At 45.2% G+C, this 24,694-nt stretch overlaps 1 protein-coding gene across 2 annotated transcripts in view; it reads left to right on the top strand.

The window, feature by feature from the left end:
* The window catches only part of MYO5C (myosin VC), a 94,988-nt gene that overhangs the window by 42,254 nt on the left and 28,040 nt on the right, over positions 1-24,694 (top strand). The window contains exons 14-32 of one of the 2 annotated variants that reach the window (XM_072808546.1): positions 1,158-1,241; positions 3,866-4,000; positions 4,433-4,530; positions 5,675-5,761; positions 6,239-6,350; positions 7,145-7,356; positions 9,518-9,683; positions 10,011-10,157; positions 12,017-12,181; positions 13,459-13,552; positions 15,901-15,964; positions 17,970-18,150; positions 20,246-20,339; positions 20,645-20,708; positions 20,795-20,875; positions 21,736-21,916; positions 22,669-22,791; positions 23,566-23,659; positions 24,317-24,380. In XM_072808546.1, the coding sequence (XP_072664647.1) occupies positions 1,158-1,241; positions 3,866-4,000; positions 4,433-4,530; positions 5,675-5,761; positions 6,239-6,350; positions 7,145-7,356; positions 9,518-9,683; positions 10,011-10,157; positions 12,017-12,181; positions 13,459-13,552; positions 15,901-15,964; positions 17,970-18,150; positions 20,246-20,339; positions 20,645-20,708; positions 20,795-20,875; positions 21,736-21,916; positions 22,669-22,791; positions 23,566-23,659; positions 24,317-24,380 (2,246 nt within the window). The remainder of the gene's footprint in view (positions 1-1,157; positions 1,242-3,865; positions 4,001-4,432; positions 4,531-5,674; positions 5,762-6,238; positions 6,351-7,144; positions 7,357-9,517; positions 9,684-10,010; positions 10,158-12,016; positions 12,182-13,458; positions 13,553-15,900; positions 15,965-17,969; positions 18,151-20,245; positions 20,340-20,644; positions 20,709-20,794; positions 20,876-21,735; positions 21,917-22,668; positions 22,792-23,565; positions 23,660-24,316; positions 24,381-24,694) is intronic. The other variant, XM_072808547.1, reaches the window with a different exon arrangement.

Here is a 24,694-nt window from a genome sequence, read left to right as displayed (position 1 = left end):
TGAGATTAACTTAGGTTCTCAATTTACTTAGCCAGGGAAATACAATGATTTTGAAAGTGAGACGGCTGTGCTTAGATGCAACAAGTCAGCACATTTTCCCGCAGCCCCCAGAGCTCCCAAGAGAGGCACCTGTGACTGTGCCCACAGATGGTCTCCCTGGATCAGGCCAGCTCTACATTATTATATCTTTGCCCTTTTAAACCAGAGGCTCACACCACCAGCCTGGAAGAATCTATACAGCAATCCAAGGTCTTCATTCACCAGGGAGTGTTTACACACAGCCAGAGTTCCTGGTTCTTAACCCAAACTCTGCACAGCAAGGACCCTTCCTCACTTAAGGGAACAAAGCAAAGTACTTGCCCATGGGTCTGTGAGCACTCTCTCTGCCTCCAGATTCCAGAATCTGCTAAAAGCCTGTTGATGAACAGTCATTAAAATTTTATTTTAGATGTGTTTTCTAACCTATGAAAAATATATATCACATAATAAACTATGTAACCCAGAGGCATAAACTTTTGGAGTTTGAATATTTAAGCAACTACCCTGGATATGTTGTTTGAGGGGTTCAAGAAGCCTCATGGATCAGAAAGGGTTGTGTGGAGTTTTTCGAAGCCAAATTCAAGCAGTGCAAACATTTACCCACTATACTTGATTCTAAGGGCTTCAGTGGCCCTTGAACACTCTGCGATCAAATGGTCAGATATTCTTTCTACCATATTAATGCTATTTAGGGAAATATTTCTGTTTGAACACAAAGGGCAACACTGAGGTTTTTTCCTCCTCCTGATGGCTTCAAAGGCAGAGTGAACCCCAAGCCAGTTCTTAGACTTATGTGTGTATTGACTGCACATATCGCAGGGAATGACCGGTCACCTGTGGCTAGAGGGAACCCATAGGTGAATACCGAGTGATCAGTGGCTAGTGAAAAATCCAGGATTAGGAAAGCCTGGCTCTTTCCATCAGATGACATATTCCCAGCTTTGAAGGTTTTATATAAATGATTTGCTGTAAAAAACAGAAACTGAATCTCTTTTTAGAAGATTGCCTTTTTAGCTCCTTCATTAGTCATTGTTGAAAAAGAAAAAGAGAAAAACTATGATATTTAGATGCTGTTTGCTTTTCTTCTTTGGAAATAATTAAATCCTTTCTCTACATAGGTAGAATATAAATGTGAAGGTTTCCTTGAAAAGAACAGAGATACCGTCTATGACATGTTGGTTGAAACCCTGAGAGCAAGCAAGGTTGGTAAGGTCCCTAAGAGGTAATTAATGTTATTCCTTATGTAACTTGACACGGACCTAGATGTTCATCAGGAAAGAGTAAGAAGTATGTGGGCGTGTGTACTGTCTTACAGTGGCAACCTGTAGCTCAGACGTAGAAAAATAACTGTTTTGGAATTGGGACTAAAATATGTATCAAGCTTCTGAAAGCATCCAAATAATTATTCATTAGATACAAAATCAGAAATCAAATGTGTGGATACCAGAAAGGAAAGATAGCTAATATATAACCAGTTAAAGAGCCACAGTTCACATTTGATTCATTCATCCACAGATATTTATGGAGCACCTACCATGTGCCATCACTGGTCCTAGATTCCTGATGCAGCAGTGAACAAGGCAGTCAGGGTTCCTGCCCTCGTGAAGCTCACGTTCTAGAGGGAGTAACATACCCTAACCACATAAGTGGCAATGGCAGGTAGTGCTAAGCACATAAAAGAAACCAGGGCAACACAAGGAGAGGGTGACCTGGGGAAAAGGGTGCTGGTTCTGATGTGCAAGCTCCCTGAACCCACAGTTCTTTATGAGAAGTAGTGTCACCAAAGGAATAACTTCTGTTTTTTTCTTTTCCTCTTCGAACATTTCCTTATTAACATTTGAAAATAAGAATATTCCATACGTGGGACGCCTGGGTGGCTCAGCAGTTTAGCAAGTGCCTTGGGCCCAGGGCATGATCCTGGAGTCCCAGGATCGAGTCCCACATCAGGCTCCCTGCATGGAGCCTGCTTCTCCCTCTGCCTGTGTCTTTGCACCTCTCTCTCTCTCTCTCTCTCTCTCTCTCTGTCTCTGTCTCTCATGAATAGATAGATAGATAGATAGATAGATAGATAGATAGATAGATAATCTTTAAAAAAGAATATTCCATACACGAGCCTTCATTTTGTAAATATTTGGTTAGATTGTACTTATTTTTCTTTTGTATGTGTGTGTTTTTAAAGATTTTATTTATTTATTCATGAGAGAAACACACAGAGAGAGAGAGAGAGGCAGAGACATAGGCAGAGAGAGAAGCAGGCTCCATGCAGGGAGCCTGATATGGGACTCAATCTCGGGTCTCCAGGATCACGCCCTGGACTGAAGGCGGTGCTAAACCGTTGAGCCACCGGGATTGCCCTATTTTTCTTTTTCTTTAAAAGATCCTTGATCCTAGTGTATGTTCTCATTCATTTGGGGAATATAAATAATAGTGAAAGGGAATATAAGGGAAGGGAGAAGAAATGTGTGGGAAATATCAGAAAGGGAGACAGAACATAAAGACTCCTAACTCTGGGAAACAAACTAGGGGTGGTGGAAGGGGACAAGGGAGGGGGGTGGGGGTGAGTGGGTGACGGGCACTGAGGGGGGCACTTGACAGGATGAGCACTGGGTGTTATTCTGTATGTTGGTAAATTGAACACCAAGAAAAATTATTTTATCAAAAAAAAAAAGATCCTTGATCCTTTGTTGATATTCAAGTATTTTGACAATTTCCCATATAAGCATGAGCATTTCTACTAACAGTCATAAGTAAGTCATAAGCATGACAACTTCAGTTATTAAAACCAATTTATGTTAGAGAATTCAATGTGGAAGTGGCCTGCATCTTGTGTACAAAATTAGTTGATTTAATTCACCAATTGCTTACTCGTCCCCAAGCATACCCTGGGGTCCAGTCTAGAAGATGGATGCAGATCACATGAAAGCACGGATGGGTCTCTGCTCAGCACAAAGGTTCTCAGAGGCGTGGGACATTCAGATCCACTGGTTTCACAGCCAGACATACAAGGATTCATTAGACAGGGATTTTCCCCCCACAGGAGATTGTCAGTGTCTGATTTAAAGGAAAAAAATGAATTTAACTCTAAGCAGATAAGACATTTAAAGAAGTAATTGATGCATGATAGAAAGTAATGAGTATCTTAGAAGACACTCACAAGTAAAGGATTTTTTCACTTAGAAGAAATCAGAATTAATTTGAGTTGAGCACAATTTTTTTTACTTTTTTTTTTAACATTAGTCTAAGCAAGTGCCAGAGATGGAGCTAGAAAATATTTTTTTTAGATTATTTATTTATTTATTTATTTATTTATTTATTTATTCATGATAGTCACAGAGAGAGGAGAGAGAGGCAGAGACACAGGCAGAGGGAGAAGCAGGCTCCATGCGGGGAGCCCGATGTGGGACTCCATCCCGGGTCTCCAGGATCACACTGTAGGCTGAAGGCAGGCGCTTAACCGCTGAGCCACCCAGGGATCCCCTAGAAAATATTTTAATAGAACCTTGAATGATGGGTAGAGTTTGGATGTGCAGGGATGAAAATGTGAGGTAGGAGGGAGGAGATTCCTGGTGTAGAAACAGCATACAGACCCAGGTACCCATATAGACATTTGCACAGATTTACCCTCTGTTCATATTCCTGGAAAGAAGCCATGTGTCATCCGGAGGAAGGACAGTCCCCTTCTGGGATTCAGATTTGGCTGTAGAGATTGGTTGAGACTGCTGACCTCATCTTACCTGGGGTTGTAGTGGCCATTTACATGGTTTGCATCAGCTGATAACTGTGAGTGAACACCTTTGGACATTAGAATCCTCTCTGTTCTTTCCAGTTTCATCTCTGTGCCAACTTTTTTCGAGAAAATCCGGTTCCTCCTTCCCCTTTTGGTTCAGCGATCACAGTTAAATCTGCAAAGCCACTTATCAAGCCAAACAACAAGCAGTTCCGGACCACAGTGGGGAGCAAGGTACCCAGAAAGTATCTGAGGGTGAGGGGGCCTGGGGCCTAGGCCAGACCACCCCCGGGAGCCAGGCCACAGTAGTGCCCATCTTCCAGGCCTGGACATGGGCACTGAGCTGCTTCACATCCAGTACATATGGAAATACAAAGAAAGGCCACAGTTCATCATCATCACACCTCTGCCTTCAATGTTACATGCACCTGAGCAAACCACATGTTTGCTAAGTTCCCTGCTATTTGGGGTAATTGGATATAGGATATGCTAATAATCATAGTCATGGATTGAAATCTTTCATAATAGATGTTGAGACATGAAGTTAACTTTTCTTCTTAATTTACCAATGTTGGGCCTTCCTTTTTTTTTTTTTTTTTTTTTTTTTGGCCTCGATCTAAGCATCAAATTTCAACATGACATCTGTTCTCTGACCTTGTTTCCTAGTTCCGCGGCTCTCTGTACTTGCTCATGGAAACCCTCAATGCAACCACACCCCACTATGTCCGATGCATCAAGCCAAACGATGAGAAATTACCCTTTGAGTAAGTGTTCCTATGCAGTAGAGGGAAAACACCAAGGAGGTCATTTCTGTCACAATGTTGGAGAATTTGCTTATAATTCTCTTGCACTTCACTGTTTCTGGGTTTTTTAATGATTCAGAGCAACCCCATCCTTTACATAAACTGTTAGCCAGCACAGTGCCTCTAAGGAGGCTAAACCAGCTTGTCTCCAGGATGAAGCAAAGGGGCTAGCTCTGAAAGAATAGTCTGCAACTAAGGTTTGTGCAACTGAGAAAGCCAGAGCGTTTCCTAAGTTCTAAGAATAATTTGTGTATAGCATGGTGACTATAGTTAATAACACTCTATTGTGTGTTTGAAAGTTACTATGAGAGTAGATCCTAAAGGTCCTCATCACAAGAAAGAAACTGTTGTAACTATGTATGGTGATGAGTGTGATCCAGACTTACTGTGATTGTTTCACAACATGCACAAGTACCGTGTCACTGTGTTGTACACCTCAAGCTACTATGATCCTGCCTTTCGATGATAACTCAGTAAGAAAGAAAATGTGTTTTTTTAAAGGAAGGTGGTAGAGGAACAGAGGTTTCACCCTCAAATACAGCATGAGATGAGACTTGCTCTCCGGGGCCCCCAGGAAAGCCCCCAGACTAGGAGTGGGCGTTGCAGTGTCTTTGAGCTGGCTAGAGCTGAGAGGGGTCTGAGGGGTGTGCACGGTCCCTGGAGGTGGTGAATATGTGTGGGGGTGCCCACCAGGGGCTCAGACCTCAGCCAGGGGGTGTCCCATAAAGGTGATTCTAGCATCAGATGGGCACTAGGACGACGCAGGCGGGAATGTTTCTTCCGCTCTGGGTGTCATGCGAAGCTGACATGCATCAGCTTGTCACCGAAGGCCATTCCCCGCGAAGTCTCCTCCCTGCTTCTGCTCTCTGAATCTGTCCTTTCCCCACCACTTCAGTCAGCTTCCCAAACTCTTCGCAGAGCTGCTGTTCTCATCTCCCCTGCAACAGGTGTCCGTGGAGTAGCTGCTGGGTGCCTGGTGTGGGGGTCCCAGAGGCGGACCCCACTCCCCCGGGGCGCACACTCCCGGCGGCTCTGCTGCGCTGCTCATGGGCATGTTTGTCTGTCATCATGGCTAACACGCATCCTAACACACATCTTCTTTCAGGTTCGACTCCAAAAGGATTGTTCAGCAGCTGCGAGCCTGTGGCGTTTTAGAAACGATTCGCATTAGCGCGCAGAGCTACCCTTCCAGGTTCGCTGTCACTCCTTGCTTCCGGGCGGTGGGGTGGGGAGGGGGGATCTTCCCAACTTCAGGCCTCCTGAGAACCAAGGGAGCGGCTGCCAGACTTTTTGTTAGATACTTGCATAAGATGCCCCCAAGATGCCCCCCAAGATTTTTCCCACTGTGCTTAGGGCGACCGGTGGCGGTGTGAGGGATGGGGGCCCCCCTGACCACCCCATCCCCCATTTCCACTGCCAGTGACTGTCTCCAGCTGCCTCCCCACTGCTCCTGGGAGAGGGAGCTGAAGGGGGGTACAGCACAATTGGTGAGGCGAGTGTTAGCAGAAATACTGCACGGGGAACACACAGGTGTACTCAGGGCGAAGTCAAAGGTCAGCACCATCACCCCACCAACTCCACCCCACCCCCACCCCATCAGCAGTGGGATCCACAGACAGGCCACACTTCCTCACTGCCACACCGCCTCAGATCCTGTTTGACTTTACAGGTGGACATACATCGAATTCTACAGTCGCTACGGTGTGCTCATGACCAAACAGGAGCTTTCATTTGGTGATAAAAAGGAAGTGTGCAAAGTGGTTTTACACAGGCTCATCCAGGTCAGTCTTGCTCAGCTTTTCGAATGACGGGCTCTTATGAAGATGCCCACCTTCCAAATATGTTTCCCTACCTGCCTGCCTCAGGAAGTATTGCCATGAATGCCAAAGAAGAAAGAAAATATGCCCCAAACATTTGTGTGCTGAGATCAGAGCAGACTCATGGGCGTACCATCTCCTGAGAGCAGGTGTCACCATAAGGGACCCAGACTCAAGCTCTGACCTCCACTACAGTCCTCCTCTCCTATGTTGTCTTCCCACAATCTAAGGAGCTTTGATGGACCTGGCTTAGAGCACCTGGTCAACTGACATGTCTCTACCCCAGGGGGGTCCCAGACAGGGCACTCTGTGTGGATTTGGGTCATTGCTGCAGCAATGAGTTGTGATCAGAAGGAAGTGGGGATGGTGGTACCATGGCCAGAAAAGGGGTGGTGAAGACAAACCGAAATGAAGACAGAAGCCAGGCCTTTCTAGGGTCTACTCTAATTGTAGAAACCACACATGAGAAGCTGAAGCTCCCCAGTGGCCCAACTAAGAATCACCAAGCATGCACACACCCCTGTCACCTCACAGACAGATCCCTGGACCTCAAGTCCATTTCTTCCCCCAGTGGCTTTAAACAGACATCCCAAAAAATAAATTTTGGGGTCATGATCAGAATTTTTCTGTTTTATGTCAAGGAACAGATGCATCAAAATAACAATGTTTTGGTGTCTTCGAATCTCTAAGCATCTTTTCCAAATACTATAGAAACTCTGAAAGATTTTATTTCTGATTCTCTCATTTTTCTCTTCCAGGATTCTAATCAATACCAGTTTGGTAAAACCAAAATTTTCTTCAGAGCAGGACAAGTGGCCTATTTAGAGAAACTCCGACTGGATAAGCTCAGGCAGAGTTGTGTTGTGATACAAAAGCACATCCGTGGCTGGCTCCAGAGAAAAAAGTTCCTCCGAGAAAGACAAGCTGCCTTGACTATCCAGCAGTACTTCCGGGGCCAGCAAACTGTGAGGTATGCTGGAGCCAAGAAGGGGCAGAAGCGGTGAGGCTCTCTTGACCTCTCACCTCAGGGGGAGGGGCTTGTCAAGGACAAATGGCCTTTGTCCTTGAGAGCCACAGGTGTGTGTGTGGGTGCCCTCCCATGGCGGCCAGGAGCCTGGAGATGAGAAGGTCATGTCCTTAGGGCATGTAGTGCTGACTCTGCCTCCCATTCCAATGGCAGAGATGACACTTAGGACCCTGAAGAGAGGAAGCTCCCATCAAGGTTTTGCTGAAGAAAGTCAGAACCTCAGTGAGACCAGGTAGAGGGACTGGACCCCTTTTCTGTGAGAACTTAAAATGCCTAAGACAATCAGGGTCCTGGTGAAGCCCCTAAGTTAAGACGCCATGAGTAGCCACTGGCCAGCCTACCTGCAGATCGTGGGCTGGGAGGTTGGGGGGCAGGTCACACCTGAGGGGATCCCTGGCAAGGCTCTGCAAGCAAGCACAGAGCACCTCCCAAGGGGATGGCTGAGTGGAGGGCAGTCCTACCCCTCACTGAGTGCCCCCAAGAGGCTATGCTGGGCTGGCCAGTGAGACAGTATGCTCCGCGGACAGCACCGTGTGCTAGTGTGTGTCTGCACTGCCTCCTCCTTGGCTGCTGTGAGGATAGCTGAGAAGGCAGCTGTGTAAGGCTCAGGCTGTATCCCTGAACCTGACCTCTTCCTGAGCTTGAGGCCTAACCTCCAGCAACATCTGGGCTTCTTTATGCCTTCTTCTCAGCATGCTCCAAACTGGGCCTGCCATTCCACCCCAGGGGACCATCGTACCGTATCCGCAGCCAGTCTTGGCCTCCCATGCCCTGGGCCAGTCAACAGCAGCAGTCTCCAGGGCAGGAAAACCCAGGGCTATCTTCCTGCCCAACTCATGCCCCCTTTCTGTCTGGGAATCGCCATGACCGGACAGTTCTCCCCCTGCTTGCCTCTTGTGTCTGTCCCATCATTCCATTCCCACCCCCCTGCCCTAGATTAGGCCTCCACCAGCGCTTGCCTCATGGTCCCATAGCACAGCCTCCCCCTGCTGCCTGTCTTCCTAAAGCAGGCAGGGCCTGGTGGAGCCACTTGCCCTCAATGCCTCCAGTGACCCCTGTTTCCTACACTTAGTCTTTGACAGTGTTCAAGGCCCTCCATGGCCTAGGTGCATTCGTAGGGATGGAAGGTCTGGGAGGACCAGAACCTTTCTTACACCATAGTTGGCATTCACTAAATATATTTTTAAAATAACAAACGGTCTCTATTTTTCCAACCTCACTATTTTTTTTCATGTGTCTTATATTCTGACAGTTACAGACAAATTCTCTTTTTCTGAATATTTCAGGCATTGTTAACCCTCTGTGTGTTCACTGGTCCTCAACTTGAAATGTCTTTTCCAACCTTCCACTGTTTACAGAAATTCCACTTTTCCACCAAGGGCCGGCTCACAAGCAGAATGATAGTTCTCTAAGACCTCTCTCACAGATCTTTTAGTAGTTATTTTATTTTTCCTCTTATCCCACCTGGCCATTTATAAGTCTGTCTGCTATGTGAAGTTGTTAACGCTGAAGGTAAGAACTTAACCTTCACCTCCAGTCCTTTAGATAGGACTTGACAAGCCTTTTCTGTAGGAGCCGAATATTTGGGCTTTGGGGGCCTTGCAGTTTCTCACAGGTATTCAACTCTGCTGTTATAAGCCATGGGTATTGTCCAAATACTAGGTGTAGCCATGTCCCTATAACGCTGGACAACACAGGTGGAAGGCTGGAAGGTCCCCAGGTAGTTTGCCAACCCCTGATCTAGAGCCTCTGGCGTGATTTCCCACAAGGCTGAATGAGCAAGTGCGATGCCAAAGCCCAGTTTTGTTTTCACATATGTGAGTGACGGTGGATTGATCGCCCTGGATGTGAAGAGTGTGTCAGCTGCCATGTTGTTCCCCTGGGCTGGAGCAGATCCACGTTCAGATCAGGGTGAAAAGGAGAGGTGATGAGAATGACTTCCAGTGGGCATTAGAGTCCATAGGTTTAGAGTTTAATGGGTAGATTTGCAAAACATTTGAATATTCCTCAGTGAAAAGGAAAAATGCTGTGCAAGCTCATCACTGTGCCCTAGAAGTCAGTGCTCTGTGGGTAACAGATTGACTCTGCACCCTTTTTAACCAAGGAAAGCTGTTACGGCCACAGCCTTGAAAGAAGCATGGGCAGCCATAATCATCCAGAAGTACTGCCGTGGGTATCTCGTCCGCAATTTGTACCAGCTGATTCGCGTGGCCACCATCACCATCCAGGCCTACACCCGAGGACTCCTAGCAAGGAGGAGGTATCGAAAGGTATGGCCGAGACCCCACGCTTTCTTAGGCACGGGTTCCCCAGGGCTCCCCAGGTTATTTTTCACCAGTCACAGTGACTCATTGGTTTTCTGCGTGGAGACCTTCATAGACAGTAAGGAGACCTGTCTGTTCATATATGTCCGCCACAAGTAGGTTTGGTTATTATTTCAAAGCTCTAGGTATAGTGCAACTCTGGGGGTTGATTACATGAAATTTGTATTTTACGCCGTGAGAATATTTTGGTAGTTGAATCTCTCAACGTTGGAGGAGTTGATGAGAGAAACAATTGGAAAGCCAATGTGCATTTCATAAAATCTTGTTTTGAAGATGCTGGAGGAACACAAGGCAGTGATCCTTCAGAAATATGCACGAGCGTGGCTGGCCAGACGCAGATTCCAGAGTATCCGACGATTCGTGCTCAACATTCAGCTTACTTACAGGGTCCAGCGTTTGCAGAAAAAGCTAGAAGATCAGGTAGGTGTTCCTAATGCATCTCTCATATGTACTTTTTCTAACAGATGTATTTTGTCCTGGGCCAATTCCTTAACGAATGGGCTTAAGATTTATGCCTGTATCAAATAGTTTACCTGGACCACTTGATCTAGAAGACAGAAGTACACTGTAAAGGGCTACTACATGTTGTTGTATAGGTTGTACACTGCACAAGGGCAGCTGCCCAAGAGTATAGGTGGGGCTGAAATCCAGCCATGCTTGCTTTGGCCAAACCACGTGTCCCGGTACAAAGCTGGGCTGCCTTGAGGCAGGGGTGCCTTTTCCTCATCTGCACAAAGATGTCTGCATGCCATGCCAGGCTCCCTCAGGACTGTGTGCTCAGAGGAGTTGTTACTTTCTAATTTGCCCAACAGTCTATATGGTCTAACTGCAGCCCTGCCAGTCTTGGGGAGAGGGCTCATACTGTTCCCACCGGTAGGAAACAAAATCCACATGCTCTTAGCCCATGGGGAAGGGCTACATGCAGTACCCAGATCTCTAAAACTCATTCCTGGGCCTGTCCCAAATAATACCAAGGTTCTCCCAGGGTAAGCTTGAATCAGCCACAAGTGGTGATGCAGGAGTCCTTAGTAAGTGGACAAATGTACAAAAAATTGCTGCAGGTTTTGATGCAGTTTCTCCTTTATTGTGCTCTTGGGTGACAGGCCTGCATGTTACGTGGCTTGTGTAAAACAGCACCGAAAAACTTCCATGAGAGCTGGGAATGGGGCCCCTGGGGGCCCCGATGCTGCCTGAGCTCCATTCTAGGTATTTTCATTTGCTAAGGCTGCCATAACTGCCACAGCCTACGAGGCCTACACAACAGACATTTCTTTTGCCATGGTTCTGGAGGCTAGAAGGCCAAGGTCAAGGTGTTGGCAGAGGGGCTTTCCTAATGAGTTGTCTTTCCTTGACTTGCAGGTGGCAGTCTACTCTCTATGTGTCTTGATCTGTGTCCTGATTTCTTTTTTTTTTTTTTTTTAAGATTTTATTTACTCATTTGACAGAGCAGGGGGTGGGGAACAAGCAGCAGAGGGTGAGGGAGAGGGAGAAGCAGGTTCCCCCCACACACAGAATAGGGAGCCCAATGTGGGACTTGATCCTGGGACCCCGGAGTCACAACCTGAGCTGCAGGCAGACACTAAGCCAACTGAACCACCCAGGCACCCCCCTAATGTCCTCGTCCTCCTCTTCCTCCTTCTTCTTCTTTTTAAAAGATTTTATTTATTCATGAGAGACACACAGAGAGAGGTAGAGACATTGGCAGAGGGAGAAGCAGGCTCCCCAAGAGGAGCCGGATGTGGACTCAATCCCAGGACCCCGGGATCACAGCACGAGCTAAAGGCAGACACTCAACCACTGAGCCACGCAAGTGCCCCCTCCTCAATCTCTTCTTATAAGGACAACAGTCATTCTGGATTAGGGCCCACTGATATGACATTGACTCATTTTACCTTAATTTTGGATTTAAAGACCCTATCTCTAAATATAGCCATATTCTGAAGGACTGAGTATTATGACTATAATATATGAATTTGGGAGGTACAGGGGATACAGTTCATCCCATAGCACTAGGGTTGTCTTGGAGCTCCAGGATCAGGCTGGTCCCACACGGAAAATGCCATCAGCCCAAGAAGTTTGCCAGACCACATCTGCCTCGCTATTTACCCTGGGATGAAAATGCTCATATGTGCCATTGTAATGATAAATGTGATCAGTATAAGTAAAGCTCTGATAGATTTAGATACCATGTCAAAGGTTGTAAGAGGCAAATGGAGCAGCTTCTTTATTTTGGATAAACCTCTTAACATCTGCTGGTTTTTTTTTTTTTTTTCCTCTAGAACAAAGAAAACCACGGGCTGGTAGAGAAGCTGACCAGCCTGGCCGCTCTTCGGGCCAGTGACACGGAGAAGATTCAGAAACTGGAATCAGAGCTGGACAGAGCAGCTACCCATAGGCACAATTATGAGGAGAAGGGGAAGAAATACAAGGCTGCCATGGAAGAGGTCTGTGCTCGTTGTGATTATGGAAATACATGCAAGTCTTTCCTTGCAAGAGGTCAGGTCACAGCATTTTCCCACAAAGCAGATTTCTGCACAACAGATCAAATTTTGCTATCAGCTTCCATAACCAAAGGAAGCCTACCTTTCAGGGGAGGGGGGATCAGAGGCCTAGAGTCTGGGGGAAGAGGAGGAGGCTCATGCTTCAAGATGCACAACATAAGGTTTCCTCTTTTTTCAACTATGATGAAGTGATGAAAGCCCCTCCCTGGCTAGATGCTTCTTTCTCTTCTGGGATGATCTTGGTCCCCTGTCACTTGTCCATCTGGTGTGTGCCCTGAAGTATCTTCCCCAGAACAGCAGTGCAAAGTTTGGGGCGGGTTTTCATCTCTGTGGTGTAGTAGGATGAACAGTTGACAGATATCAGATGTCCTAGGCTCAAATCTTATCTTTGCTGCCATCTGGTTGGGCAAGCTTGGGCAAGCCACTTACCCTCTCTGATGTAAAATGGGAATAGCAAAAAGGAACCGACAGAGTCATCGTTAGGATAAAATAGACAAAATAATTTAGCCAAGTGCCTACCACAGAGGCCTGCACCAGTGTGAGCTACTGTGTTCTGAAGCGGCAGGATTTACTACCCTCCATTCTCTGGTACTTTCCAGAGTCCTACAGCACCCAGGTTTGTGGCAGCCTGGAGCCCCGGGGCACCCTCCCCAACCCACACTGCCAGTCGCCAACCATCAGACCCAGCAGATGCTTTGCCAAGAGAAGCTAAAATAATAGAGCTTCTGTCATGATCGCACATCCTTCCTAAGTAGCAATACTCTTAACGTTCTCACCAAGCAGTTCTTTGATGACGTACAAAAAGAAGAACAACTGAGAATGTACGAAACCTAGTTTACCTTAAAGCTATTGAGTCTGCCTCTACTCCATTTTATATCATAAATTATTTATACCTATTAAATATATAAATACCTTGGCTATTGAGAAGCTTCCAGAAAAGATAGAGGCATTTTCTTGACTTTGAGGAGACCTTGGATTTGGTTCTTCCTCCTTGACTTTGGCCATTTCTGGACCAAGATGAGAACTAGTGTCTGCTTGAAGTCACAGGGAGCCCTTCTGTGTGAGATGGAATGCAGCATCCTGTGGTGGGCCGGCACTGGCTGTCATCCATGATAGGAGCTGAGATGGATGGATGCATGGATGGATAGATAAAAATGCATCAAGGCTGTGGTGACAAAACTTGAACTTTTTTAAAAAGATTCTTTTCCTCCCTTCACTAGAAATTGGCAAAGCTTCAGAAGCATAATTCAGAACTGGAAATACAAAAAGAGCAAATAGAGCTGCAGCTCCGAGAGAAGACTGAAGAGCTAAAAGGTAGAGCCCAAGGTGGCCCAATGCATGCTTCCATGTGCTCACCTGTCCAGGCATTCAGGAAATAACTAATGGGTGTGAATTGAGTTTTAGGTAGAATCCAGAATCTGTCATGTACTCATGAGAGTACAGTGAAATGAGATCATTTTTTGCCTCACAGAGAACAACTATATTTAAGTTGTGATAACTTTACCCTACAGACTCTTCTGCTTTATTTCCATCTTTTGTCAGATAGCTCAGCAATCGCTGCCTCAGAACCACCAGGGCCATTTGCAAAATATAGATGGTTGGGCCATAAGCCTGGAGCTCTTCCACCAGGAGATGGGGTGAGGGATGTGTCTGTGTATGGTACCGCCAGGGTGGTTCACACATCTATATTTAAAAAAAAAAAATTTAGCGATCCTGATACACAGGATCCTCTGCTCTGGTTCCCCCTCCTCTGCTACTGCCCTGGCTCTGAGTGAAGGCCCTGCTGAGCACTTGAGCCATATCACCCTGGGCTCTCAGATGCAGACCCTGGGAACCAGCGGTATCACTTTCATTCAGGGGTGTGGAGCAGGCCCCCTTAGCCTACCTCTGTCCATCCGTAGATTTCCAACTCAAATTCTAATTGCAAGTGCTTGCTAAATCCCAATAGGAGCAGGAACCTGATGGTTCCTGACCAGATGGTTTAAATTGCCACATTTGATTATCTGTCCTGTCCAGAGATCTTTTCTGTAAGCTCTGATGGGGCGACAGGGTCGTGGGAGTTCAGGCCTGGGGATCTAGCGCACACCTTAGGCCCAGCAGGCAGGATTCAGGAACCCTAGGGGTTCAGGTCAGAGTATGGGAGAAACACATCAGTAGGAGGAAATTAACATCCTGAGTCCTGGCCAGCAGAACAGGAAAGGCTGTCCAGATGGTGCCAAGCCTGGGAGTAACCTCCAGCTACAGATAATCACACCCTGCAGCCAGTCTCAGAGGACTGATGATGTGAGTGGGGAGGAACACATGGAGTCAGAGGTCTCTGAGTAAACCTCAGACCTGAATTAGGGAAGCACTTGCCCACCTCTAACTTTTTTATTACAATATACTGCTCCTGAGTATATTTGTGCTTTCTTGTAACTTTAAGTGGTTTTTCCTCACAAGAAAACTTAAATTCCTACAAGCGTGTCCTAAAAATTACATATTTGACAGCAATGACATGGTTGAGTCCATAATTTGATATTTCCTTCTAAAAAGTACCTGATGGCTTTTAAACCCCTGTTTATAAACTGCTTATCCTGTGAGTCTCCCTACACATGGCCAACAGTGTTTTGTGAAAAGTACCAGCCTTCGCTTACCCTGTGACCTAAGGGATGTTCTCACACATTCCCCCTTTTTGAGATCCCAACATGGACACCGTCCCATTGCTCCTGGGAAGAAAGTCACATTTGAGCAGCTCTTTCACCCCTTGGTAAATGGCCTGAGATGCAAGCATCAGAACTGAAGCCAATTCTGTGAGTGAATTAAAAATTGAAATTACATCAAATATGCGGGCTTCTAAATTAAAGCTTAAGCATTTTCCTAGTTTTTTTCTGGCTGACTCATGACATTCTGAGGCAGTCATTTTGATTCAGTGACATTTGATATCTATTTGACAAACTAATACCATTGGCCTTTTTTTTTTTTAATCAAGTAATTCAGGGCAGCTTTCATCACCTCCTCCCTGGGCTTCCCTCTGTGGTGGGATTCAGAAATGAGGTAGAGGTCAAGGATGAGGTATCAACTAAATACAAATAGAGATGTCAGGCTTTGATGGGTTACCCCCATTTTCAAGGGCACCTGTTGTGTGTAGATATGCTGGGAAAATGGGGCTGTCACGTCTTCAGAATGACCAGACCCCCAGCGATTATTGCCTGGCTGTCCAATGTCACCTCAACCTCACTCTGTTGTTAGAGACTCTTATACTAAAATGCACCAGCAGCTTTGTCATACTACCCTGTCCACAGATGAAGACAGACACACTTTATTATTTTCTTGGTTATCATGAATGAGTGGTTCGCAGCCAAGAGACCACTCTGGTTCCCCTCTCCTCATCAGGGGACATGTTTGGTGGTCACAGTGGTAAGACACCAGAGCTGCTGCCCAGCGTCCCACACTGCACAGGACAGCCCCCTCTCCACAACAAAGTATTGTCCAGTCTGAAGCATCAACAGTGCCAGGACTGAAACCCTGTCGTAAACTGGCCATTTTCTTCCTAAAACGTTTCTGTGTACTTTTTAATAATAATAATAATAATAATAATAATAATAATAATACATATATATGTATATGAAAACATCAAGGCATTGGTTTGCAGATATATTTCAAAAAACATTCTCTTTTCACAGGAAAAATGGATGATCTCACCAAGCAGCTCTTTGATGACGTACAAAAAGAAGAACAACAGAGAATGTACGAAACCTAGTTTGCCTCAGAGCTATTGCATCTGTCTCTACTCTTTTATATGTTGCCTCTCAGCTTGCAGATAGCAGGTCACAGATACAGGAAAGCTGGGGCAGGAGATGGGGTGTGTGTGAATGTTTTTAGGAAGTGAGAGACTCACATGTGTGAGAGCTGAGTCCCGCAGGGTGCACCTTTCAGACAGCACAGGTTCTGCAGCTGTGGGCGGTGGGCCCCTGGGAACTTCTGGCTTTCCCTTCATTGCTCAGACAGAAAAGGTCAGGCCCTGCTGTCCCTTTCAGCTTCCATCAAGTCCAAGCAGTAAAATTATTGCCTTGAAAATAAGCTTTCCTCCCTCCCCTGTGTGTTGTGTCTGTTAACTTGACTCTTGCCCCAGACAATAAGGGATGGAACCCACCTCACGATAGTAAAGGCAGGTTCCCAGGACCTTGTACTGCACCTGCCCCACCTTTCCTGTCTCAGTACCAAATTCTGTTAATCTGCAAAGACTGCAGTCTACACTCCCTTCTCTTCAAGAGTCAACGCAAAGCTTTTAGATCTCAAAGGAGGGATGCATGGCAGGGTGCTGGGGAAAGACAAAATATTCCTGGCACATTTCTGTTGTCTAGAAGGCTCAGGGCTAGGTGGTAGGATATACAGCTTCCCTGTGCATTTAGTTGGCAGGAGAGCCTGGATCTTAGTAAGGAGCTGGATACCAAAACATTAGTGGAGAGAATGTAACTGAAGAGCATCAAGAGTTGACAGATACGTGTTTCCTGGTCCTGTGTGAGTAGGAGATTTTGCTCGTCACCTTGAAAATTTTATTTTTCAGTGAACTCTCAACTCTAGGAGAGGAGCTCAGTTCTTGGCTCAGTTCACTGTGACCTGGGGCCACTTGGGAACAATTATTTCAGGAAGGGGTTTGGAGAGGCAGGCTGAGGCCAGGTCACTTTAAGTTTCTTGCAGTCCTCATCAGCATTCATCTGTAGCTTGGTCTGATCCCGGGTCAGCTGACTCGAGACATTTTAGCACCTGTCACAACCCTCAACGGGCCTCCAGATGCCTGAAGTCTGTGTGTGACTCCCAACCAAAGTAGGTACAAGTCTGAGATTTTTTCGACGTAGACTTCCGGTTGCGGTTTGCTTCTTTAAAGATGCTTTACTGGCCTCTTAGGAGCACAAAGTTGAGAAGCTTGTTAATATCTACAAAAGGAAACACAGACCTGCTGGGAATGTGACTCCCTTCCTGGGGGCTCTCCCTTTGTGCTATGTAAGTCAGTCATAAATGAACTGAGATGACAGCCTAGCAAGTAGAGTGGTGATCATAAAAACTGCTGGAGTCCCTAGGACTGCTTCTGTTCTGCTGGCCCCTCTGGGTTATGTAGGGCTGGTCTGGGTCATGTCTCTCTTTGGTTATTTTCTTCATCAGTCATCCCATATTTAATTGAGCAGCTGTCTCACAAGGAATTGAGGACTCACAAGGAATTGCCCTGGACTTTGGGGCACCTGGATTTGCTGCAGTTTATTGCAGAATGTTAGAAGGGCTGGCTCCTTTGACAGGTTAAATGGCTGTATTAACTTATTTAGGACCCAGTCAAACCCTTCTAGGATCCTTGGAACTCGGCAGGGGCTAGCACTTGGCAGAATGTGCCAAGGTCTTTGCCAAGGGAAGGGGCTCCTCCAAGAGACCACAGGGAACCACACAGAACTAGGGTGGCTTCTGGAGTGGAGTATCCCAACCCCACTGAGTCTTTGAGTTCAGCCTCCCTATCCTGTGTTTCCTCTGTGTGACCATAGTAGAGCCACATTTCTCAGAAGGTATAAAAAAATTTCTGTAACCTAAGGGGACAGGCAACAGTCAGCTAAAAATAAGGCCATTGTCTATTGGAAGGGTCACAGTGGATCCTAATTACATGTCTCCTTTCCGAGTCTCTTATTTTCAAGATGATGTATGGTTCTAATTCATGGTTAAGACTTGAGAAATTCTGAATTAGTTATTTCTTTTCTTTTGCTCCTAGACTTCTTGAAAAAAGTTTTGAACTGAAAACACAAGACTATGAGAAGCAGATCTGGTCTTTGAAAGAAGACATTCAAGCTCTCAAAGAGGAGAAAATGCACTTGCATCATCAACTAGAGGAAGAACGTGTCACCTCAGATGGCTTAAAGGGGGAGGTGGCCCAACTGAGAAAGCAGGCAAAGGTAGAAGGGGCTTTTCACTTGCAGATGAGCTCCCTGGCTCCGGTGGTCTTTGAGCCTCATGGAGGGAGCAGTTTCACACTCCCACAGGATCAGACATTTAAGAGCATCTGTGTAAAGGCCACAGTCAAAACGACCCTGATTCCTTCAGTTCTTCCAAGGATGAACTCCCAAGTTGCCTTTGACTTACCAATAGTTGCTTTTCATATTTTAAAAGTCCACTTTCTAACTCTTTTGAAATTATATGAATATGGTTTATGAAGTTATTCAAATATGTTTACCTAGAGAACATTTTCAAATTAAATTATAAATTGATTGTGAATCATTATTATACATTCCATCATGTTATATTTCTATAAATACCCGTATTAAAATTAAATTACCTTGTTATCAGAATCTTTTGTTTTAAGTTATTATCAGAAAATCCACAATAGTAATGATCCATGCTTGGACAATCGAGGCTTAACTGAATTCCTTCCCTACCAGGAAACACAAACTCGAATGTCCCTCTATTCTTCAATGCAAAACATTTCGGTATAAATTTGGAAAGCTTGTAAGCTTCCACTAAATAAATGAATTGCATGTTAGTAGAATATTAGCAAGATCATGTAACTATTCTCTGTAAATGTCATGGAATACCCACACGTGACTTAGAAGAACTTTAGGAATCACATCTGGGTCACCTCTTGACTTCACAAGAGAGCTGTCTATCTTCTCTGGGCCAGTTTCCTATTGTTTAAAAGAAGGAGTTCGGGGGATGCCTGGGTGGCTCAGTGGTTGAGTGTCTGCCTTCTGCTCAGGGTGTGATCCTGGAGTCCTGGGATAAGTCCTGGGATCGAGTCCCACATCAGGCTCCCTGCATGGAGCCTGCTTCCCCCTCTGCCTGTGTCTCTGCCTCTTTCTCTCTCTCTCTCTCTGTCTCTCATGAATAAATAAATAAAATCTTTGAAAAAAAAAAAAAAAAAGAAGGAGTTTGGACCGTGGGACCAAGGAGGACCACATATTGCTCTGACTGCTTCACTCTCAGGAGTCCCGTGAGGCTAGCATCGCATCATCTGACTAGTCTACATCTTGGGACATCACACAGCTGCTCTTGGAATGAGGCACCACTACTTGTAACTCATTTCGTCTTGGTAGCTAAAACTGTGGTCCAAACTCTCTGATGTGGTATATTAAGATTAGTCTGATTTTCACAGAAAATAAACATAATCAGTCTATAAGTACGTGCATGTATGACTTGGAACATTTGCTGAAACATTACCAAGAGCAGGGGTTTTGGATCGGACAGTCCTGGGGCCCCGTCAGCCCTGAGCATGCCATCTCACCTTCTGTAGCCCCAGTTTTCTCATCCATAAATTATCACCCCATCACCATGTGGCCTGTTATAAGGATTAGGTGATGTACCTAAAGTGATCGGTAAATTCAGTTAAATCTCCCTCTCATCCTCTGACGAAACTGGAGCTGTAGCCCTTAAACACTGAGACTGAGAAAAGATTAAGGAGGGCTTATTTCCCCACTGCATATCCCTCAATGCTATGAAAACACACACCTGTGATCCCTACTCAGGCTGACCTCACAAGGTAAATAAAGCAGAATACAACCTCTTCCCCACACCCTGTGCTCCCCCTCAGGACACCTAGTCGCACCCTCACAGCCAACTCCCAACCTCCTGGGTACCCCTGGCTCTGCTGTTGTGCCACATGTAAACCTGGCGGGAGCCCACACCCAATATTACGACAGTGGTGGCTTGCCCACATCCCTGCATCCAAGAGTTCATCATACAGTGAAAGAGAATTTAGCCTCTTCTGTTGGGCCCCTTTCCTCCCCACCCCACCCCAAAACTTAGTAATATCCTTTACAGAGTAAGGATATTAATTCTATTGCTGCAACCAACTATATCTGGGAATAAGTTACAATATTTTGAGCTGTTAAATATGCTTCAAGGCTACACTGTGTGGACAGTGAAGTTTTAACAAGATTTTAACTGGGTGATGATGTCTTGGGTAGACACACAATACCATAATAGTGTTCTCTTTGTCTGACATAAGCCATAATAGCTATTTTTTCTTCACCCGGTATGGTCATTGCTGTGATACAGACAATCTCTGAGTTTGAAAAGGAGATAGAGCTACTTCAGACACAGAAGATCGATGTTGAGAAACATGTGCAATCACAGAAACGGGAAATGAGAGGTAAGAAAAATATGAGTCACTGAGCCCATGGGTGCAGAAACAAGTTTATTACAGGTGTCACTGCTAAGGAAATGTATCCCTTGGTGTGAGCCTGGTTGGCTTGCTGTTTGGTTGGACATGTGGTAGGTTGAATAGCTGCTTGACTTCATAGCTGATAGGTTGGTTGGCTGATTGGTTGAATAGTTGTTAAGTTAGCTGTTGGTATGGTTAGCTGGACACTCTGCGTGAAATCTAGAGAACTAGGAATGGGAGAAGAGAAATCATGCAAAACTGTAATTTATACCAGTTCTGCCTTTTCCTCTCAGAAAAGATGTCTGAGATCACCAAACAACTTCTTGAAAGCTATGACATTGAAGATGTTAGAAGCAGGTAATCATTTTTGCGTTACCAGACATTTAGAAACATGTAGCACAGGAGTGAGATGATAGATTTTCTTACCCTTCCTTATTTTCCAGGCTCTCGTTGGAAGATTTGGAACATTTAAATGAGGATGGAGAACTTTGGTTTGCTTATGAAGGACTAAAGAAAGCAACACAGTGAGAAACTCCCCCCAGGGTTCTTTTTGCTTTTCAGAGATGATAGATACAGGAAAGTAACGAGTTTATCTTCCACAGATTTGACGCAGAGGAAACTCCTTATGGTGGGATGATCCAGTAATTACTGGAAATATTTCAAGAAATAAGTAATGAGTTTAATAATGAAAAAAAATATTTTTAGGGCAAACTTCCAAGTCCTAAAACCTGTAATCTGTGCAGGGAAAACTGATTATATCAAATAAGTTAGCCAATGTTGCTATAGACATAGAACTATGTTTAATTTTAAGGAATTTGCTATAATCTTTTATATACAGACATTATTTTTCAGAGAAATTTCAGGTCCACAGCAAAATTTAGCAGAAAGTATAAGGATTTCTCAGAGGTATCCCTACACTCACCCCACATAACCAGTATCAGTATCCCCCACCAGAGTGATACATTTGTTAAAATTGATGAACATTGTTGATCTGTCATTATCACCTAGAATCAATAGTTTACTTCAGGGTTTATTGTTGGTGTTATACATTCTGTGAGTTTGACAGATGCATAATGAATGTATATTTACTATTGTTGCATCATACAAACATATTCTTAAACTATGAAAGTGTAATTTAACGTGTCTAAAATTTCTTACTAACTGCCTGTTAGTGCCACATAATTCTTCCTAACTAGCTAGAAGAATTTTATAATTCTATGTATCTAAGTCCATAGCCTGTCACTATGTGTACATAAGTAAACTTTACGTCCTTAGCAGGGCCTAAATTGTGAATTTTCGTAACTACTGCACATGTACATGCTCACAGTCAGCCGCACAGCAAAATAAAGACTATGTGGTTCATTTCTGACCCCTCCCCTGACAGCGTCTTGGAGAGCCATTTCCAGTCCCAGAAGGATTGCTACGAAAAGGAGATCGAAGCTTTGAACTTCAAAGTGGTGCATCTAAGTCAAGAAATCAACCACCTGCAGAAATTATTTAGAGAAGAGACTGACATCAATGAAAGTATCCGTCATGAAGTTACCAGGCTAACATCAGAAAACATGGTATGGTCTCAGCCATGGGCCCCGGGTGGCCATGTAATGTAGCCATTATTCTAGAGATGCCATTTGTTAGTGGGATAAAATTCAGTTTCCTGGCAGTAAACAATGGATTAGAATGTTTTCTAGGAATGAAATAACTGAGTCAGAAGATAAAACTATAAAATTACCCTGGGATGGAGAGCACTTTGATTTGAGAGTGGGTTTATTTACCATAGGATGGGTTCAAATTCTGTGATGTGTGTGTGTGTGTATGTGTGTGTGTGTGTGTTTAAATCTGTGTATTTTAAGTCTAGCCCTAACACTGTGGAAAGTGACAAAAGAAACCCCAAACACTAAGGTAGAAGGAGAACTCCTGAGTGGGGCAGGTGTTCGGGCCCGTCTCTCTGCTTATTTTCTCAAGGACTTCTCTCTTCTGTGATGCCTATTCTTTCCCTGAGTTTGTCTCATCCTTTCTTTTAACTCAAGCCTGCAGCCATGGAGAAATGCTATAGAAATCTCCTGACTCAAAGAACATCCCTTTCTTAACCCCATATCACCTATAGCCACCACCTGTTTCTTGGGGGCAGCTGGCCAGGCTTCTCAGGGGCCACCTCACAGCCACACCAATCTGTCGTGTGCACCGTGTGCACTGACCAGCTGCCTGCACATGGCTGAGCCCAAAGCATCCGTTTCCACCTCCATCTTCTCCCTCAGCAACATCTGGTGATGTTAATCATTCCCTCTTCCTCCCTCCGGTTTGTTCTGTCGCCTTGCAGGATACCACGCTTTCCTACAGGTCCTCAGCCCACCTCCCTGGCTACCCCTTCTCAGCTTTCTTACCACTTCCTTCTCCTCTGCCTCGCCTGAGAATATTAGGACATCTCTGGGCTGTGTCACAGGTGAGGAGGTGTGACCCTGGGCGCAGCAGGCATGTGGAGCAGGAGTTAAGGACCTTGTCTTTTTTAATCCTTTGGTTGAAGCTTTAATGAGGACCAGTGCAGAACATGCACCCAAATACACAATCAAGCAAGTATTCTTCATGTACACTTCAGAGAGGCACAGGTGTTTTTTAACTTGGACAACACGGGTTTTAAAACTTGGACAACAGGAAAACTGTTTACCTGACTGAGGATGGGCAGGAGTGACGTTTACAGAAATATGCAGATAGATGAGGACAAACTGGATCATTCCAGACCTCTACGAAAAGAGCAGTGCACTGCCTGAAATTCATAGGGCATGGAGGGGCCTCTTTGAGACACTATTCGATATTCGTGTTCCTAGATGAGGAGATGATGTTTCTGGGCCTGGGCCGAGGAGGCTGGCTCACCTCAGCAGAGCCCCCCACACCCTCCCAGAGAGTGTACTTCCTTCTCCCCCAGGAGACCTCGGTCTGGGTCGGTCAGGACCCAGACCATGGTCATAGCCGCGTGAGAACCACTCCCTCCTAACATGCTGGTATTGCTTGTGGCTCTGTATAGATCTTGAAGTAAAAAGCCATTAATGCCAAACCAGTCTAACGCCTTGGCTGGCCCTGCTGCACAGCTATACCAGATGTTTCCACTCCCTGGGCTTAAGCACCTAGACAGTCTAGTTTACTTCTGAGTAGCTCTGAGGTTTTGAAGTTCACAGACAAAAGTGTTTTGCATTCAAATATTTATAATTCTACTCTAAAGATGATCCCAGACTTTAAACAGCAAATTTCAGAGCTGGAGAAACAGAAGCAAGATCTGGAAACCCGCCTGAATGAACAAACAGAAAGCATGAAAGGTAACTGAAACTGTCATGAAACCACTTCTAGAAAATGGATTCTCATGTCCAGGAAATGACAGAGAAATCATTATACCCAGGGATCTCGAACTCTGGTTCTCCAGGGGCCCAACCAGGTGACATAAATGTGAAAAGAGGGCTTTTTGGAGGGGACTGTAAGGTACACAGCATTCAGAGGTGCAGCAGCCTCCAAGCTCCATTGATTGTTGCCATGTGGGACTATTGGCCCCAGTGTCACTTGATATTCCTATTTGTAAGGAAAAGCCAGAAATCCAGATTTTTATGTGAAATGTCACAATTTTGGGATTATAGCTTGGGAAATAGTTAAACATCGTTCAGAGGGCAGCTTGGGTGGCTCAGCGGTTTAGCGCTGCCTCAGCCCAGGGCCTGATCCTGGAGATCCGGGATCGAGTCCCATGTCGGGCTCCCTGCATGGAGCCTGCTTCTCCCTCTGCCCCTCTCTCTCTCTCTCTCTCTCTCTCTCTCTGTCTCTCTTGAATAAATAAATAAAATCTTAAAAAAATAAATAAACATTGTTCAGAGCAAACAAAACCTCATCCCAGGCAAGAAACAACTTAGGACTGTTGAAAAGCATGACCAAACCCAAATCAGACTGCCATATGGATCCCAAAGTCATGACAGCTCTTCTCACGACAGGAAAACTGGAAGAATTGTCTAATCAGTTGAACCGCAATCGAGAAGAGGAGGGAACACAAAGAAAGTAAGTGTTAACGTGTATGTTCTTCAAGTTCATGCTCATGTAATGCTTTTCTTTTCTGGAATTGTGGAAGATAACCAAGATATGTTAATAAGGCAAAAAAGCAAGGTGCTGATTGAGGTATATATTACCATTCAGATGTGAAAGAAAGAAACACATATGTACACACAACACACACACGCACACGGGAGAACATATAAGAATCAAAACATTGCTTGGTTCCAGGGAGGGTAATTGGATGGCTGGTACACAGGGAAGGCGAGAGAACTTACTTTTCACCGTGTACCCTCTTATTCCCTTAGAATGTTGTGCCGCAC

This window comes from Canis lupus, chromosome 32 (assembly GCF_048164855.1).
Source record: "Canis lupus baileyi chromosome 32, mCanLup2.hap1, whole genome shotgun sequence".
NCBI classification, from domain to species: Eukaryota; Metazoa; Chordata; class Mammalia; order Carnivora; family Canidae; genus Canis; species Canis lupus.
The sequence above is the reverse complement of the archived record's forward strand: the minus strand, read 5'-3'. Positions and strand labels throughout refer to the sequence as shown.